This window comes from Pholis gunnellus (assembly GCF_910591455.1).
Source record: "Pholis gunnellus genome assembly, chromosome: 12".
Classification (NCBI taxonomy): domain Eukaryota; kingdom Metazoa; phylum Chordata; class Actinopteri; order Perciformes; family Pholidae; genus Pholis; species Pholis gunnellus.
Window position 1 is genome coordinate 2,641,933 of NC_136539.1, and position 18,898 is coordinate 2,660,830.

Genomic DNA, 18,898 nt, shown 5'->3' on the forward strand with positions numbered 1-18,898 from the left:
TATGGTGTGAGAGAGAAGGCATACATACATATATATTTATTTATAAATAATAATAAATAATACAAGTAATAATAATATTGATATCAGTTTCAATGTCCATATAAGTTTTGGAGCGGTAATTAATGTATAATATCCATGAAATATCAAAGGATTTATATTTCATTTTCTCTTCAATATTGATTGAAGTTTGAAAACAACACGTTTATACATGTATTATCCATGTTAGAAAAGGACGAGGACTTCTTATAAATAAATAAACCACAAAGACATAATATTGTAAATCTGTAAACACACATGAACACTGAAAACTGAAAAAGGCAGCATACAAATAATTTAATTTACATAGTGAACATGGAATCAAATAAAACAAAGTGAGCTGTATTAACCAATATTGTTATACTCTCATGCATCCGTCCACGTAAACTGATAACGTCGTCCTCTCTCGATGATTGACAGCTGCACAGACCTGCCTGCGTCGCTCTGCACCCGGCCTCCGCCATCTTGCCTCCCTCCCTGCCTGCCAGAAGCCGAGTGCGGAAGTGGAAACGGCACTGTGCGGGCTGAGGGTTCCGCCTGTGGACGGCTTACTATATCCTCCAGCCGACACAGCCTGCTATCCATCACATTTTAACCGCTTCTAACCAACAGAGACCCGGGGAGAGATGGCTGGACGGTTACCGGCGTGTGTTGTCGACTGCGGCACAGGGTAAGCTGTTCAAACCGAACCACCGTGCACACAGGGGGGCTCGGGTGTCACGGAGAGGCTGAGTACGGTCAGGGACTGTCAGTGTCAGCAGCAGAAGCAACTGGGTGTGTGTCTATCTGAGTGTATGCAGACGGCTAGCCAGCGAGCTAATATGCTAACGAACAGCTAACTGTGAACTGTGATTTACTCTCTCCCGGTTGCATTCGGATAGAAACTCGGTCCGGTCATTTGAACTGCTCTGCCGTGCTCTGTCACTGTTTATTTTTCATGTTCGGTTCCATACTCATCATAAGCAAATATTCTTCTCTAGGCTGTGTTTTCTTCCTGTCGAAGGGAAGAGTCCAGCCAGTGAAACGCTATGATGCTGAAAGGCACAGCTGGTTTCATTCATTGTGAGCTGGCGGGCCTTTATGGTCGATACGGTCTAACGTTCTATGTTCATTTGTAATATATTGACACAGAACGTGTCCATTGAAGATGTGAGAGTTTAGCTAGTGCAATGCAGAAAATCCTTTCGCTCCTTAGTCTGGATTTGAGCAGGCGCAATACTACTTCCTACTCAGCCTCCACTTCCTCATTCACGCTTTTTAGTCCATATATGGTGGTTTCTGGGCATCCGAGCATGCTGTTTTGATTAACTTCTCTAATTTCTGTTCTTTGCCAGGCTACCGGCTATTTTTCCTAAACGCATTGTCTAAACCCTATTGACCTAATACGATTTAGCTTTAGCAGCAAATCTTGCGTTAAAGGACAGGCAGAATAATTCGGGACTAGATGGTCTCTTCGCTCCTCCTGCAGCGGTGTTTGTATGGATTGGTGTGCATACCTCTCCATGCTTTTGGTATTTAGTGTATATTCTCACTTCTGATCATATTTTCCATTTAGATGAAGGTTTAAACAATGTATTTAAAAGATATACTTGATCTTTATAGTTTTATTACTGTATCCACATGATCAACATTCTCTTAGTGAGGAAGATGAATTAACTGCCGACATGCACATTAGTCCAAATAACAGTTCTCAGCAAGATAGCTATGCTCAGTCAGTTTTGGGGGTCTAACAGTGGTTTGCGTTGCTTGCATGTAGAGGCTTGAACTGGCCACACTTCTCATTGCATACCTCTCCACTCGTCCCCTCACCCTCCTCCCTTCAGGCTGTTAACCAGTGTGCTGCTTCTGATCTGCACTGGGACAGCAAAAGAAAGTGCAGCTGAGAATTCGCTTGGCCTGCGCTAGTTTCTACTCATCGAGCAGATGGACAAACCTTTCAGTCATAACACATATGTTCCAATATCAATGACTACACAACTTTTTTTTTTAATCTCCAGAAATAACACTTGGTCATTTTGTCACAGTTTAAGTTGCTTCACGATTAGTTGTTTTTCAGCGGAAATGTTGGCATGCTATGGCTCTGCAGTGTAGCCAAAGCGTGCCAGCTGTGGGCAGATGTTGTTAAGTGCTGAGGGAGTTCAACAGCTGTCTCTGAGTCATGCTGATAAAGTCCAAACCAGTGACAACTCCCCTTCCTACGACACTTCAATCTATTATTAGAGGAGACTACTTGGCCCCGCGGTGAAAGAACCACAGTCACATCTAGACTCGGGTATGGTGTTTGTTAGGTTGTCTTTAGTTTGTCTCATCAAGGCCTCCGTAGCAGAAACAGAAATCTCAGGTGTTGCAGCTTAGTGCAGTCAAAGGTTCGGGTGGAGTAGTTCCTCATCTGTCCTAAGCAAACAGTCGGAATTTTGTAATGTTAGGCTGCAATCATTAATGAGCCTCAGCCAGTGTGGTTATGAATGAAATCACAAGGTGAAGTTCTAGAAGACAAAAGTAGGTGCTTCATTGAGCTAACAAAGCGCTCCGCTCCATCTGTGCGATGATGTCTACCGTCAGACACGCGGCGCACAGAAAGCCTGTTGAGGCAGGTCCAGGCAGACAAGCTGGGACTGTTCTGTGGTATGAAGGTGTTCAGAGTTACATTCTGTCGTCGTCAGCCCAGAGTGTTGTTACTCTCATGAGGCTGTCGTTGTGTCTCTGAATGGCAATCCATGCTTTTTGTGATTCAAATGACAAAGCGACTGCAGAGGCTGGTCCAAACAGTATGTAAGGTGGTACATTTGATCAAAGAGCAAAGTAGTGGCAGTGACCAAACTCCTGCACACAGGCCTCTGTTAAGCCCAGAGCCACGAGAAGATACAGTAAGTCGCTGGTGGGAGAAGTTCCCCCGTGTGAGCAGTATGAACCTAGACCTCAGAGATCGACATCTTGTGCCATTCTTTCTAGTAATACTGCACGTAGAGGAGCTGCCAACTATTTCTCCCTGTTTTCTGCTGTATTTGAACACAATCTGTTGCATGCTCCCGTTCTGTCTCCTGGCTCTACCTTTGAAAATCAACATTGGCAGCGCTGTTGGTTTTTCAGTATGCTGGACAGATATGGGAAGTTGCCAGATAAGATTATATAACTTTATGCACACAGAGTGCTGTTTTCAGCTCCTGACAAACCAAAAGTCACTCAGGAAAAATGGTTAGTGGTGCTCGCTGTCACCTGTCAGGTAGTGTCGGTTCATGTCAGAGGAGGGTCCTTTCTGAGAGAGTAATCAAGGCACCTGTGTCCTTCAGAAGTTTGACATTAAAATAGCATCTTTATGCATTATTTTGTGTTCATTTAGCACCACTTTTGTGCTATGGGTTAATATGGGTTGCACGTATCTTCTTGGGAACTCTTAAGTTGGCAGGTATTTCTTTCCAGAAGCTGCTGCTTTGTTCGTTTGGTGTTTTTCTCATAAGTGGTAGCGCTCCGACACACTGAAACGTTAAAGACGCTCATTGTGAGTGCTGTGTCTTAGTCTCATGTTTCTGCTTCCTGCCTGTAGTTATTCTACACAAATGTTAGTTGTTGCCAATATAATAATAGAGATGCGCCATTTCCTGTGCAATAGGACGATTTTCACCCAGGAAGAAGAAGCCTTTGGTTTGTGTCCAGGACAGGAAATGAACAGATTTCATCACTTGTTAAATGTTGGAGGTTGGTACTTATGTAGATGAACAAACCAAAGACCTAGTTAAGTCACATTAAAGCCTATTTGAGACCAAAGTTTGCTCATAACATTCCCAGGTCATTTCTTCTGATGTGGCCCTTTTGATAGTTGAAGTCCTAGGAGCCTCTATTATGACCAGGATGTTGCCTTTCATGCACACAGAGCTTTAGCAGGCGTCAGGACTCTGCAGAGTCCTCTATCAGTCCCTTGGGCCCTGTGTGCAGGAAGTATGGGAGTCCTGTCTGGGCCTAACCCAGTAGGGACTACATCTGGTTAGCATGTGCTAACTAAACACACAGAAGGCTGTGCCGTCTGGAGTCTTTGATGCTAAAGCTGAAGCTGTCCTAACTGAACGAGCATAGACCTTGAAATGTTGCTTTTGTGTTCCAGTCATGATGATTTTTAGAAACCTCTTTCATCATCATTTTATTCCTACGACTTCCCTCTTTAAGGCTTTGCTTGCTTTTTTAGCCCAAAGCGAAGGAGGCAATGACTGATGCAGGTCACAGCCAGTTTATATTAAGGAACGTCAGTTTGTGCAGAAGTTAACTTTTTTTCTTCTTCTCCCTAGACAAATATGAATAGTGTTCAGTTTCCCAATACTACATGAATGGCTCTTTTAATGGCTTCCCATTAGCAAACTCCAGAGAGGCCGCTGCTTTTGGCAGCCAGCCAACCAACCCGCCAAAGGACAGTGATGGCATTGATCAAAACGATAGCACAGGACTAGGGGATGGATGAAGCCAAAAATAGTCTTTTAGTGTAGTAAACTCTCATGCATACAAATGGAGTGTTAGCGGTGTTAGCAGGTGGTCTGGTTTGTCCAGAACATGCAGCCTCTCTGTAATGAAACGTGACGCTTTTCTCCTGCAGTTACACCAAACTGGGCTATGCAGGGAACACAGAGCCGCAGTTCATCGTTCCATCATGTGAGTATACCCTGACACTAACAATGACCATGATGCCTCTGTGAAAAGAGGAGCATGTGTGCCTTCCTCCTGTTAGCTGAGATCGTCCCTGTGACCCCGGTCACGGTCCAACATCTCTTTCACGTTCAACGTTAACGTTTTAGTTTCGGTGTGATTTGCACAACAAGCATAACATTTGAATAGTTCTTGATCATTTGAACTTATTTATCATTCAAATGTACACACCTTTGTAAGAGTGTTTGTCCTCTCTGTTGCTCTCTGTTGAATTCTCCATTTTCCTGTCAGGTATCGCCATCAAAGAGTCGGCCAAGGTGGGAGACCAGGCCCAGCGGAGGATGATGAAGGGGGTGGATGACTTGGATTTCTACATCGGCGATGAAGCAGTAGACAAGCCCTCATACTCCACTAAGGTACACGACCCCGACAGCTCAGCACGCCCACAAGAAGAACAACAACAACAGCGGGCAAAGCCAATGTTTGACGTTTTTCACTTTCTTTAAGGTGCGTTCACACCAAACGCGATGAACGCGGCGCGATTACATACAAAGTCTATGTACAGACGCGATGGCGCGGCGCGTTTGGCACGTCAAAACGCCGAAACGCAGAAGTTGAAATATTTGAACTTCTGCGAAAAAATCGCGTGACGCTACAGCGCGATAGCCAATCAGCGTTGAGTTGCTCTCCCCGTCATCAGTGAAGTCCTGCCGTTGCTAAATCAGAAAATAAATGCTGTAGCCGCTGTGTTCACCCAGAGCTCTACGATCCCTCATATCAGTAGAGACCGGACCAAACTATGTGTAGACATGTGTGTGTGTAAACCATATGGTACAAACAATGAATAGACGCTGCCGTATTTACGTCTATATGACGTTATCGTGAGTGTTGATGGAGCTGCATACAGCTGTAGTAAACAGCCGACGTGTGGCTCGCTAGACACAGTGAGCTCGATGAAATCCACGTAGCTCCTCTGGACTATGTTATGAACCAGACATGACGGCGTTTAGTTCCCCGTGATATCTGAGACTTCCACAACACGTACTGAGCAGAAATAGAGGCTATTTTTCTACGGTTGATGGCGGACAGTTGAACCGCTTTCAGGCCGATAAGCCACGCCCCCTTTTCGGCGCGTCCAGCGACAAATAGTCCCCGGCGATGCCGGCGGCGCGATGAACGCGATTCGCGCCGCGTTCATCGCGTTTGGTGTGAATGCAGCTTTAGAGAAGCGCTGTATTCATTGTACATGCGATGCTTTTAGTGATTCGTAAACAAGAAACAGGTCAAAGGAGAAACTTTACCGCCAGTTTGCTGAAATGTTTTTTTTTACCTAAACCAAGACTTCATCTTGGACTCTACTCATCAGCAAGTCAGCACACATTAGTTCAGATGTCCTCTTCAGTACAGGCAGCAGGCCTCTCACAGCAGACTCATCATAGCAGCAAAAATCCTCAGCGACTGCTCTGCTCCCTTTCCGTGTCCCAGTGAGCCAGTTAGCCAGCATGCACTTCACCAGAACGCTGTCCCACTTCTGGACCACATACTATTTCTGAGCTGCTTTTCAGTTTGCTGTGTTCACACTAACAAAATGTCAAAATAAAGTATACATGTGTGGACAAATTATCTCTATTCTCATCAAACATATAAAGCAATATAAATCACATCTGGCAAAAATACATGTGATTGTAGGTGGTGAAGAACGTTTTGTTGGCCAATGGTGCTCTTATTGTGTCATTTCCTGTTTGTATAAATGGCTAAGTTTGTTGTTTTCTTGTATATTAACTGCAGAAACAGCATACTGAAAGATAAGTATGTATACTGTGTGCAGTAGTATGTCTTTGGGACCTAAAGTGAATGCAGCCGTTCTGATTTTTATTTGTGTCACCTGGGAAGGACTTTCTAGTGTCATTCTTGAGTAAGCGTTGTTGAACAAACACTGGACTTCGTTCATTCACTTCATCTCCAGATGTCGTGAATGATGGCAGTCAGCTGACATAACAGCTGCATGATGTCATTTAGCATTTTAGACATTGTTGTCGCAGGCTCAACCTGCAAACAGAGAAGACACCGTCCTATGTTGATGGACCTGTTGTCAGATTTCATTATGAAAGTGCTGTTATGTCACCAGAAATGAAGAATTACAGTCAAGTTGGTAACTTCCAATAAGAGTAGCTGCTCACATACAGGATAAATGAGCATAAACAACCCTATTTGTTGGAATGCAGTGCAGATATTCGGCTTCAGTGGCTAGAGAAATCATAGAAGTTTAACCTAAAAGGCAAACTAACTCAATAAATAGATACTATAGTGGAGAACAATGTTACTTTTTCTTTAAAGCACAGTTAGTCATTGAAGCGCCCACATTTGACTGTGCTTGTGCCGCAGTGTGTGTGCTTTGCATCTTATATTTAGGCTTCTTTTCTTTGCCGCCATCGTATCTCAACGCAGTGTTCTAATTAGCTGGACCCTTGTACCAACAGTGGCCCATCCGTCACGGGATTGTGGAGGACTGGGACCTAATGGAGCGCTTCATGGAGCAGATCATCTTCAAGTACCTGAGGGCTGAGCCCGAGGACCACTACTTCCTCCTGGTAAGAGGCTTAAGACGGACTGATGGACATTTGTTAAATATCTGCCGCCTTCTCTGTGTGAAGATAACATTTGGGCCCATGGCCTGTAAACTACAAAACGTTGGCACAAATATCCGTTCTTTGCAGCCAAATTAGCACTTCTTGGTCTCACGTAAGCTTGTTGCCACCACATGACAAAAAAAGTTTATTTTAACTTATGCTAGTTGCATCCAGGCTTTCATAGTTCCGTATTATAATTGTAATGGTGAATCAAAGCCTGCTTTTGTTACAGGATAACTGTCCTCCATGTGTGTGTGTATTCTTCTCCGTCTGCAGACAGAGCCTCCTCTGAACACACCAGAAAACCGAGAGTACACAGCCGAGATCATGTTTGAGTCCTTCAATGTGCCGGGGCTGTACATCGCTGTGCAGGTGAGCTATGTTGGGTCATCTAGTACGTGTAATATGAGGAGATAAACTTCTCTTCTGATTTATGATTCTGTTAACCTAATGTGACCATGACAGCGTGGTGTAGTAGGACACAGGGATGTGTTTTACATGTCAACACTCAGTCAGGATGTGATCAGCATGACATTTGTGTGTGTGTGTGTGTGTGTGTGTGTGTGCCAGGCTGTGCTTGCTCTAGCAGCCTCCTGGACGTCCAGACAGGTGGGAGAGAGGACGCTGACGGGCACCGTCATCGACAGCGGAGACGGCGTCACCCACGTCATCCCTGTGGTGAGTCTCCATCCATCGCTCGCTCTCGCTGGCCGTGTCTCTGTTCAACATCCACATGTGTGGCCAGACAGTGTATATTCAACTTTATTTCAGACTCATGAGTCCATCTAGCAAAAAAATAAAATAAAATAAAACAAAAACACAAATACAATAACAATATATAAAATACTATACAATACGAGGACACCAAGACACAGGTGTAGTCATTGCAGTTTTAAAAAAAAGTCACTTGTTAAAAAACATACAGACATTTGTGCCAATGTTTCCAGAAACAAGAAGTATACCTTGTGTCACTTTGTGTTGGATCACTTAAGGCTTTTATGATTATATTTTCTGAATCAATTAATCGACATTTAAATTTGTAGATGAAATTCCTCAATACAGCATGGAAGGTGGGAACATTACGACTCACAAACATATGACTTGCACTAGTCCATCTTGGAAGCTTCAGCAAGATTCTGAAAGCATCATTAAATGCCACCTGAATCTTCTTCATTTTGGCTTTACTGTAACTGCACCACAAGTGGGCTGTACACAGTGGAGTACAGTAGGCTCTGAAGAGAGCTGTTTTAACATCGTCTGTACACATATAGAATTTACGTGCAAGCATATTAGCTTGTGCATACAATTTGCAACACTGCCGCTGCACATCGTCATCATCACTTAAATCATTCCTGATGATGTGACCCAAATATTTCATTTTCTGCACCACATTTAGCTCTTGGCCTCCCATAAAAAAACGAGGGAAAATGTAGCTTCTGATCCTCCTTGGTTCTAGCAATCACAATAACACTCTTTTTAGAGTTGAATTTGATGTCATACTGCACACCATACCGTGAGCAGACTCTGAGCAATTGCTGTAAACCAGCACTATAAGGAGACAGGACCACTAAGTCATCAGCGTACATCAGATGGTTGATAAGACTTTCCCCCACCATACATCCTGTGTTACACTCTTTTAACTTTTTAGAGAGGTCATCCATATACAGATTAAAAGTGTGTAAGAACAGTGTGTATTTTGAGGATTCATACACTACGTGGACAACACTGAGACATTTTCCACCCGTCTACTTGCTCAGTAACAGGATAGTGTTTAAAAGTAGGCCAAAGAGTTCCAGAGGCTGGAAGGAATAACTCAGTTTTAGGAAATGTGCTTGCAGAATACATTCAGAGGCTGGGTGACTGAGTCAGCATGTCTGCAGCTACTGCTGAACATGCTTAAAAACTGAGCCAAACACAACAGCACGGGGATAGGGAGGCCTCGCTGCACTGATGGAAGAATGTCAAGCTACACTGTATACTTGTGGCGTATATGACATGACTCTGTTTCCCTGTCTCTCTCAGGCTGAAGGCTATGTAATCGGCAGCTGTATAAAGCACATCCCCATCGCAGGGCGAGACATCACCTACTTCACCCAGCAGCTGCTGAGGGAGAGGGAGGTGGGCATCCCACCGGAGCAGTCGCTGGAGACGGCCAAGGCAGTCAAGGTGGGTCCTCAGCTCCACTTCCTCGGCTTCTCTGACAACACACCGACTGTCCTATCATATTAAACTGATCTCATATGAGAGAAATATCATTAAGTAGCTAGGACATGGGTTAGTATATGACATCATACATTCAAAATTAAAGTAGATAACGAAACATTATACAATGCTGATAACAGAGTTAGAAAGTGAGAGAAAAAGTAAATATAGGAATACTTGAAGAATATTATATTGGGGTTGGATGTTAAGTATGTTTAGCTCACTGTAACGTTAGATATGAAGTCCTGACGTGGACGTTATATGAATATTATAGTGAGGTAGTTATTTATTGTGTTCTGCAAGAGCTGCTTGTGGTGAAACAGTTAAACAGTAAATTTCCATCAAAGAAGCTTAGTCCTGAAAGCATCATTTAATGAACAATAAAACATGAAATTAACTTTATCTGCTAAATCCTCCTGTTCCTCCAGCTGATGGTACCTGAATGTAACTGCACAGTTAGAAATCCCGCTTCTCATAACTGTAGCTGTTTTTCATCAGACTATATGTTTCAGACCGTCTTTCTTGTATACCTCAGGAACATCTTGGGACTGACTCGGTATCTCCTAATAATGACTTAGTATCTCTCAGTATCTCCTAATAATGACTCGGTATCTCAAAATAATGACTCGGTATCTCAAATTAATGACTCGGTATCTCAAAATAATGACTCAGTATCTCTCAGTATCTCCTAATAATGACTCGGTATCTCCTAATAATGACTCGGTATCTCAAAATAATGACTCTGTATCTCAAAATAATGACTCTGTATCTCAAAATAATGACTCAGTATCTCTCGGTATCTCCTAATAATGACTCTGTATCTCTCAGTATCTCCTAATAATGACTCGGTATCTCCTAATAATGACTCGGTATCTCCTAATAATGACTCGGTATCTCAAAATAATGACTCTGTATCTCAAAATAATGACTCAGTATCTCCTAATAATGACTCAGTATCTCCTAATAATGACTTAGTATCTCCTAATAATGACTCAGTATCTCTCAGTATCTCCTAATAATGACTCGGTATCTCCTAATAATGACTCGGTATCTCCTAATAATGACTCGGTATCTCAAAATAATGACTCTGTATCTCAAAATAATGACTCAGTATCTCCTAATAATGACTTAGTATCTCCTAATAATGACTCGGTATCTCAAAATAATGACTCGGTATCTCAAAATAATGACTCAGTATCTCTCAGTATCTCCTAATAATGACTCGATATCTCCTAATAATGACTCTGTATCTCCTAATAATGACTCTGTATCTTCTAATAATGACTGTATATCTCCTAATAATGACTCTGTATCTCCTAATAATGACTCTGTATCTCCTAATAATGACTCTGTATCTTCTAATAATGACTCTGTATCTCCTAATAATGACTCTGTATCTCCTAATAATGACTCTGTATCTCCTAATAATGACTCTGTATCTCCTAATAATGACTCTGTATCTCCTAATAATGACTCTGTATCTCCTAATAATGACTCTGTATCTCCTAATAATGACTCTGTATCTTCTAATAATGACTCTGTATCTCCTAATAATGACTCTGTATCTCCTAATAATGACTCTGTATCTTCTAATAATGACTCTGTATCTCCTAATAATGACTCTGTATCTCCTAATAATGACTCTGTATCTTCTAATAATGACTCTGTATCTCCTAATAATGACTCTGTATCTCCTAATAATGACTCTGTATCTTCTAATAATGACTGTATCTCCTAATAATGACTCTGTATCTCCTAATAATGACTCTGTATCTCCTAATAATGACTCTGTATCTCCTAATAATGACTCTGTATCTTCTAATAATGACTCTGTATCTCCTAATAATGACTCGGTATCTCCTAATAATGACTGTATCTCCTAATAATGACTCTGTATCTCCTAATAATGACTGTATCTCCTAATAATGACTCTGTATCTCCTAATAATGACTATCTCCTAATAATGACTCTGTATCTTCTAATAATGACTGTATCTCCTAATAATGACTCTGTATCTCCTAATAATGACTCTGTATCTCCTAATAATGACTCTGTATCTCCTAATAATGACTCTGTATCTTCTAATAATGACTCTGTATCTCCTAATAATGACTCGGTATCTCCTAATAATGACTCTGTATCTCCTAATAATGACTCGGTATCTCCTAATAATGACTCTGTATCTCCTAATAATGACTCGGTATCTCCTAATAATGACTCGGTATCTCCTAATAATGACTCGGTATCTCACAATAATGACTCAGTATCTCACAATAATGACTCAGTATCTCCTAATAATGACTTAGTGGCCTGGTAGGCCTAAGTCAAAATATTGAAAACGTTTCTCATCAATTTGAGATGTTATGTCAATATTTTGAGACAGTTTCTCATTATTTTTGAAATACCAAGTAGTTGTTTAGAGATACAAAGTCATTATTTTATGAAAGTTTGTTATAATGACTTACCAGCTGTTACTTTTCATCACATTGGCAGAAACAGGCCTCCATAGCTTTGTGTGAAGGCGTAGTGTAACATGTGTGTCTGGAGGAGGAGGATCACAGTGGTGGACTGAGATTACACATGAAGTTTGTTTGTCCGTGCTGAGGTCCATGACTTATGTAGCTGACATGAGTGTTTCAGTCTTTCAGTCTTGTTGACACCATAGAGATAGTGATGAACTGTGGATGTCTGTACTTTTGTCATAATGACACCAGGTGGCACTATAGGTCTGCCTGATACACTCAGCTGGTGTCCTTCACACCCCCTCCCTGCTTTTGTTCTGTTTGTTTGTGATAATGAACACCGTTCCTCAACCTGACCAACCACAGCTCCAGATGATTTTGTTCTGCATTGGCACGGATCACGAGTAGACATGACTTCATGTTAATTCTGTTTGCCTTCTCTTATTGTTGCTCCTGCCGTCAGTCACCTCGTTTTATTGATTCACCTGAATTCCTCCATGTTTATTAAATAGCTTGTTACCCAAGACTTTGTCCTCGATGTCAAAGAGCATCATTCATTACCCCGAGACAGACAAACAAGAAATAATGTCGATTGAAATAATTAGCATTAGCATCGAGGGGAATGCAAGTCGTGCATATTGCCAATCATGTCTGGAAAGGTCCACTGCTGTCTGGCTCACAGTGTGGACCACTGTCCCTGCTAATCACACAAATGGCATCTCCTCCCAACCCTGTATACTGTTATGTTCTGCTCATTCATTGTCACTATTACACCAGCAAAATCAATTACACTGCAAAGCTTTCAAATGGAATGTGTTTTTATAACTTCACAAATAGCAGTAGAAGCCATCAGCAAGGGAAACAAAAAACAGCCCATGCTCTCATTATCACTCCTGCATAGAAGAAGAACTTATGTATGATGATTCAAAGTGATGATGTAGATGCTTTAAAAACAATCAATGATGTGTTCACAGTATTATACTATTTAGAAATAAAGCAACTTGCTGCAAACCAGTGCATTTCCTGTTTAGAGGTGAATTTGTATACAACACATTATTTCCATAACGTTTTGTTGACCACATGCTAACTTTTATGGACATATATCAGCTCTAGCAAACTAAAACAACACACATTCCAGCAGCTAGCAGCGGTGTAATGCTAACACAGACCACACATTTTGCTCTGTAAGTAGTGGGAGATCTGTGTGAGTCCGAATCAACTGGTAGCACGGGTTGAAAGCACAGAGTTAATTCCTGCTGTTTGAAGCACTCGTTCAGGTTATTATATCCCTAACATTAGCTTGTGTAGAAATCCTGCCGGATCCTCAAAATATACCAGATGTTATGTCAGGGCAAACACTCCCATTAGAGATGACTGCAGTGGGAACAGGCAAAGCTTTACTCAAAAGTCAGCGCATGATTGAACAAGTATTGTTTCTCAGCTACACAGGATCATGAAGAGCACACTTGTTTGTAACAGAGTGACGTGTTTTCTATCCAAAGCCACCAGTCTGCCTTCTCGTCCAGCTGTCACCAAATCCCCTGAACCTCTAAACACACATGAGACTGACAAACATTGGCGCTCTTCATTAAACAGACCAAAACACACAGTGACAGTGTGAGCTGTCCAACCTTAAAACAAGAGTTTCTTCCATCCAACTCTTTCATAAAGTCCAGGACTCAGACCAGATCAGTGCAGCTGATCGCTAATTATCCACTCTGAGCTACCAGTTTCTATTTCCCCCTATTACAGTTTAAAACATAAAAAAACAACTCATGTTGAGCTTCTCATAAGCTCTCAACCATTCCTGTTTGTTTCTTTTGTGCAATGCTGATTACACAACTTTACCCATCCCCCCCAGGAGCGCTTCAGCTACGTGTGCCCAGATCTAGTCAAAGAATTCAGCAAGTACGACACGGACGGCTCCAAGTGGATCAAGCAGTACACCGGCATCAACTCCGTCAGCAAGAAGGAGTTCACCATCGATGTGGGCTACGAGCGCTTCCTGGGGCCCGAGATCTTCTTCCACCCAGAGGTCAGTGCAGTGTGGATCAGCTGGACCGTCATCATGTGTTTAACAATGCAGCTGTTTACACACACGTATATTTTATTGCACATTGCTCAGACACATCTTGGGTGCGATCATTATTTTTGTAGCTTTTGGTGCATACACTGCACAGCACAACATGTCTTCTTTGTTTACTCACCATCCCAGTTCGCCAACCCGGACTTCACCCAGCCCATCTCTGAGGTGGTGGACGAGGTCATTCAGAACTGCCCTATCGACGTCAGACGTCCTCTCTATAAGGTGAGCTGACTCTTACCTTGATGACGGCACGCGATGGGGCAATGCTTTCCACCATTCAATAAGACCTGAAATGATTACATCATTTCTTACATATTCAGACCCATCAGTGAAGTGATTCAAAGGACTGTACGATCTGTAACTATGTTTGACATACAGGAAAGAACTGCTGTGTTTTGTTATTCATATCTAAGCAGAATACCAGTCTTAAACTCTTTTACATGCAGGTTTTTAATCAAGGGAACCCCCGCTAATAATAGACGATGGACTCCTCCTCCATTGTGAGTGTGTCGTGCAGTAGCACTGGCCGACGTCACAGACACGCTGGCGGTTACTGGAAGTAGTTTTAGTAAACGGTGAAGTCATTTGTCCAAAGATTGAATGTTGTCTGTAACCTTTCCCACTGAAGTCAAAAGCCAGCTGTTAGTGAGTGTGAGTGGGTTTTTGGTCCAGTGGGAAAGGAGCTCTATGGCATCATTTTCAGGGGAGATTTTAATATTTTAGCCTCTATTCAAATTAAGGTTAGGGAACTTGTGTCTGATGATATTTTGGGACAGTGCCCAGCCTGCTGTACATTCTTCCAGACTGATTGGACACACACATGATGAGGAGGAGTGAGTGCGGTTCACACATCACTGTTTATCAGCTGTCAGGCCCACTGGCTCGCTGGTGCTTCTTATTCCACAGCTGTGTGATCCCCATCACCTTCTCTCCCACAGAACGTTGTCCTGTCGGGAGGCTCCACCATGTTCAGGGACTTTGGCCGCCGTCTGCAGAGAGACTTAAAGAGATCGGTTGACGCCCGACTGAAGATGAGCGAGGAGCTGAGTGGAGGCAAGCTCAAGGTGAGAGCGCACTTTCATGCATACGCAGCAGAGATCGATACCGCCCGACAAAACACAATTACTGCGAGAGGAGTGAAACTCAGGAAAAAGATGTCCTTCCAGACCACAATTATTGTTGGCACAGATGTGTATTGAATGTAGATTAGGTGATTTCAATTGCAAATGTCTTAACCCAGGGGGGTCGTCAAATGGAATGCAATTGAAATGTTTCACCTTCAGCGAAGAAGTTAGTCCCTCCTGCCTCCTCCTTACTTGGTCAAGCTGTGAAGTCCGTACCTGTGATTCATCTCGGTGAGAATGTCATCCAGCCTGAGGTGGAGCTGACTGGCATCTGTAAGTCCTCCTCAGGCATGCAGGGAGCAGACGGGGAATGTAGCTAATCCAATGCTGTATTTACCAAGTCATGGGAGCAGATTTTGTCTTCAAATAAGAAGAAAACCGACTCTACATCTGTCCCAAACATCCTCAAACAATCTCCTCCAAAAATGACATCACAATATGTACAATAAATAAAACTGTGTTCCTGGAGAAGCAGGTGCTGTGATCTACGATAAAAATAAAAAAATCAATGAATATATAATATGCTGCTGTTTGCATTCCTCCTGGTGCAAGTTAAAGTATGGTTTTGTTGGTCATGTTTTTCTTGTCTTGTAAATGGGCTACAGCTGCATTTCATCGTGTTGCAGAATGAATCCCTGAATGACTTGTTCAGACTGAAGCAGTTGGTATTGTAATTGTGAAGTATGCATCGTGCAGACAGATTTCGCTCTGCTGTATAGAACCTGTCGATGATATCTGTGAAACGTGCGCAGCTTTAAGATTCCCAATGCCGGGTCTTTAAAGGCTCCTTTCAGTGACTCCTCCCCTTTCTGTCCCGTGATCACTGCCTCCCACACTGGAGCTCCCAGGTGGAGTGTAACTGATCCCCGTTCTTCTCTCTGTCCTCCCTCCGCAGCCCAAACCAATCGATGTCCAAGTCATCACTCACCACATGCAGAGATATGCCGTGTGGTTTGGTGGATCCATGTTAGCATCCACTGTAAGTATTTCCAACATGCACTTCATCACTAGTTCCACATCATGACAGGAGGAGGAGGAGGTCTACTTTTAGATTCACAGACACTGTGTCAGCTGAAGGCCATGCACTACTTTTGTTCAATCCTTATTTGCTGTGGAATTCATTGTCGTCCCACTGTGTGGAAGTGAATCTTCATTTTTCTTTTTTCCCCCCTTGATGAGCTATTTGTGTGAGCGCAGCTGATCATTTAACCAGCAGGAGATGTGACTGTGAGCAAAGGTCTCTGACAGTTGATTCACAAAAGGCTAATTGTTCCCAGATGGAGATGATTGTTCTCACGTTTCTCAGTTAAAGGAGACTCTGTGCTCCATATCAACAGCTCCCAGAATAGTGTTCTCTGCTCGAGTTCTTCATCATCACCCGAGTGGTTTCATTTAAACATTGTTCTTCCAAAATTGTTCATAAATATGTAAATATTAAAGATTAAGAATCTGATGTAGTCGTAGAAATGAACACGTTTTTATTTGCAGCTCTGTATTACCGTTGGTTCATTATTTAAAGTCCAACTTAAATCATCATTCTTCTTTTATTATTATTTTGTCACAGAGCTTAAAATCCTGTTTCGTGCAAAAGCTAAAGATTACAGCGTTGAGAAAATTGAAACACAATGTGAAGCTTCAGCTTTACATTTCGGGATGAATTCAGCAGCTATGCCGCTGTGTTCTGATCAGCGGCTCTCCAGCGGCTCTCCAGCGCTGTAGTATTTCGAGCCGTCCTCCGCGATAAACACGATTTCTCAGAAACAGAGTTGAAAGTCAAAACACAAACCTACAGGGTCTCATTATCCACCAGAGTCCCGTGCTTCTATGTGAAAGGATTTGAGCATTTCTAGAACCTTCACATTTTTATGTTCTTATGTTTGTACTCACCCTCATCTTCCGTTGGTGCTTCCACAGCCGGAGTTCTACCAGGTCTGCCACACCAAAAAGGACTACGAAGAGATCGGGCCGAGCATCTGTCGCCACAACCCTGTGTTTGGAGTCATGTCTTAACTTTGGCCCTCCAAACGTCTCACGGGGGGGGGGGGGCTTCTGTGCTTTTTCATTACTTGTTCAGCTATGGATGTGTGGGACGGGAAGGCGATCCAGAATATAAAAAGAAAAGAGACCAGACGCAGACGGGCTGGAAATTTATTGTGAATGTTCCTTTTTTTTTTAAACCTTTTTTTATTTGTCAAAATGAGGGAAAATGGTTTTTAAGCCAAAAGAGTTTTAAGAACATTTCTGGGTCTGTTGAGCAACATGCAGTGAGCGATGATGATGATGATGATGGTGTTGGTGGAGGCCCAGCATGATGAGAACAACATGAATAGTTCAGTCCTGACACCAGAACGTATTATTTATGTTCATAAAACACGAGTCCAGACGAGATCCCATGACTCTTGAGATTATTGACGAGTTTAGAACATATTATTGTCTCCTTTATTTTACGCATTTATTTTCTCCAGCTTCAAATGCACACGTCTGTGTATCACGGTAAGAGCTTGTTTATATTTCATACAAAAAAGTTTTTTATATGTAAAACTTGGGAAATCAGGGGTAAAAAAAGAAAGAATAGATACCAGTATCAGCAAGAGACTGAACCCACGATGCAGCTTTGATACGCAGTATTTTCTTTAGTCTGAGTAGTTCTCCACCTGTCATCGCTGTCTCCCCTTTAATTCTTCATACAGAACTTTAAATTCACCACTATGTCAGGATTCCACCTCTGTGATGCCGGGAAAGAAAAGCGAGCACTTACCGAGGTTATAAAGATGGAACTGAATGAGGACGACTGTCAGACCAGTATTGTTGGACTAGAATTTTTTTTTTTTTTATATAATTAAATACCAAATTGTTAAAAGAATGGGATTTGTGTATTTAATGCCTTGCAACATTCCAATAAAGGCTCCAATTTGTTTCTAAGTACTGGAGTCTTGGTCCTTACTTCTTCATCTCTACTCAATCACTGATGCTTTTCATCGGGGCCTCGTTCACTGATCGATGTCACCGTTTAATCATTCTGTTGGGAATCTACACAACGTGATGGGCTGTCTGAACAGCCAAAAAGGTGGAATGTCCAAAGGAATTTAATTCAATTAGGAAAAAAGGAGGTAAAGAGTTTGTTGTGGTTTGTTTGTTTGTCGGCAGAATTACGGAAACACTACCGGCCTTATTTTCATGAACCTTGGTGGAAGTCTGTAGCACAGGCCAAGGAAGAAACCATTGAACCTGATTCACGGGGCGAATACGCACTTTATTTGTCACCAGTGGAAACTGCTTTGGCGGAGGTCTGCCCCCTCTTGAGTGCTCTTCCAGTTTTAGAAATGAAATTATGTTTGGCAAAATTAAGACGCAGTTCCTATTGTGGCTGCTAGGTGTCACTATCACCACATGGGAATATCGGTCACAGGAAGCAGTCGGGTCCGGGGGCCAGATGGGTGACGTGGTTAGTACCATTAATCTCATCCCATCATGAGTGTTTAATCTCAGGGGACTGTCAGGCTTTTCTCTCTGAAACGGATGCACAGTCACAGGGATGTGATCTACCACTCACAGAGTTACAGATGTACCCTGGTTTAGTCCTGGGACAGTTCAGGAACACTTCTTTGCTCTGAGATGTGCCTTCACCTTCCCTCTGCATCCCTCCACGTCTGCAGTGCCCTCTGCAGCTGAGTAGATGTAGACCAGTGCTTCAGGAGAATGAGCCACCTCCACAGCTGTCTGCAA

The 18,898-nt window shown here is 42.5% G+C and overlaps 1 protein-coding gene across 1 annotated transcript; it reads left to right on the forward strand.

The window, feature by feature from the left end:
* The first annotated feature begins 539 nt into the window (after window positions 1–539).
* On the forward strand, window positions 540–18,094 carry LOC306703552 (actin-related protein 3-like). The gene is made up of 12 exons (XM_079169554.1): window positions 540–706; window positions 4,619–4,674; window positions 4,960–5,084; window positions 7,149–7,259; window positions 7,575–7,670; window positions 7,869–7,976; window positions 9,321–9,464; window positions 13,824–13,997; window positions 14,178–14,270; window positions 14,987–15,112; window positions 16,068–16,151; window positions 17,087–18,094. The coding sequence occupies exons 1-12, from the start codon at window positions 663–665 to the stop codon at window positions 17,180–17,182; spliced, it is 1,257 nt and encodes a 418-aa protein (XP_079025680.1). The 5' UTR covers window positions 540–662; the 3' UTR covers window positions 17,183–18,094.
* Window positions 18,095–18,898: the final 804 nt, after the last annotated feature.

Excerpts from the sequence above, each read along its gene's own strand:
- LOC306703552 (XM_079169554.1), top strand. The coding sequence starts at position 663 with ATGGCTGGACGGTTACCGGCGTGTGTTGTCGACTGCGGCACAGG. Across the intron at positions 707-4,618 it reads GTTGTCGACTGCGGCACAGG|TTACACCAAACTGGGCTATG; the intron begins GTAAGCTGTTCA and ends TTTCTCCTGCAG. Across the intron at positions 15,113-16,067 it reads TGAGTGGAGGCAAGCTCAAG|CCCAAACCAATCGATGTCCA; the intron begins GTGAGAGCGCAC and ends CTCCCTCCGCAG.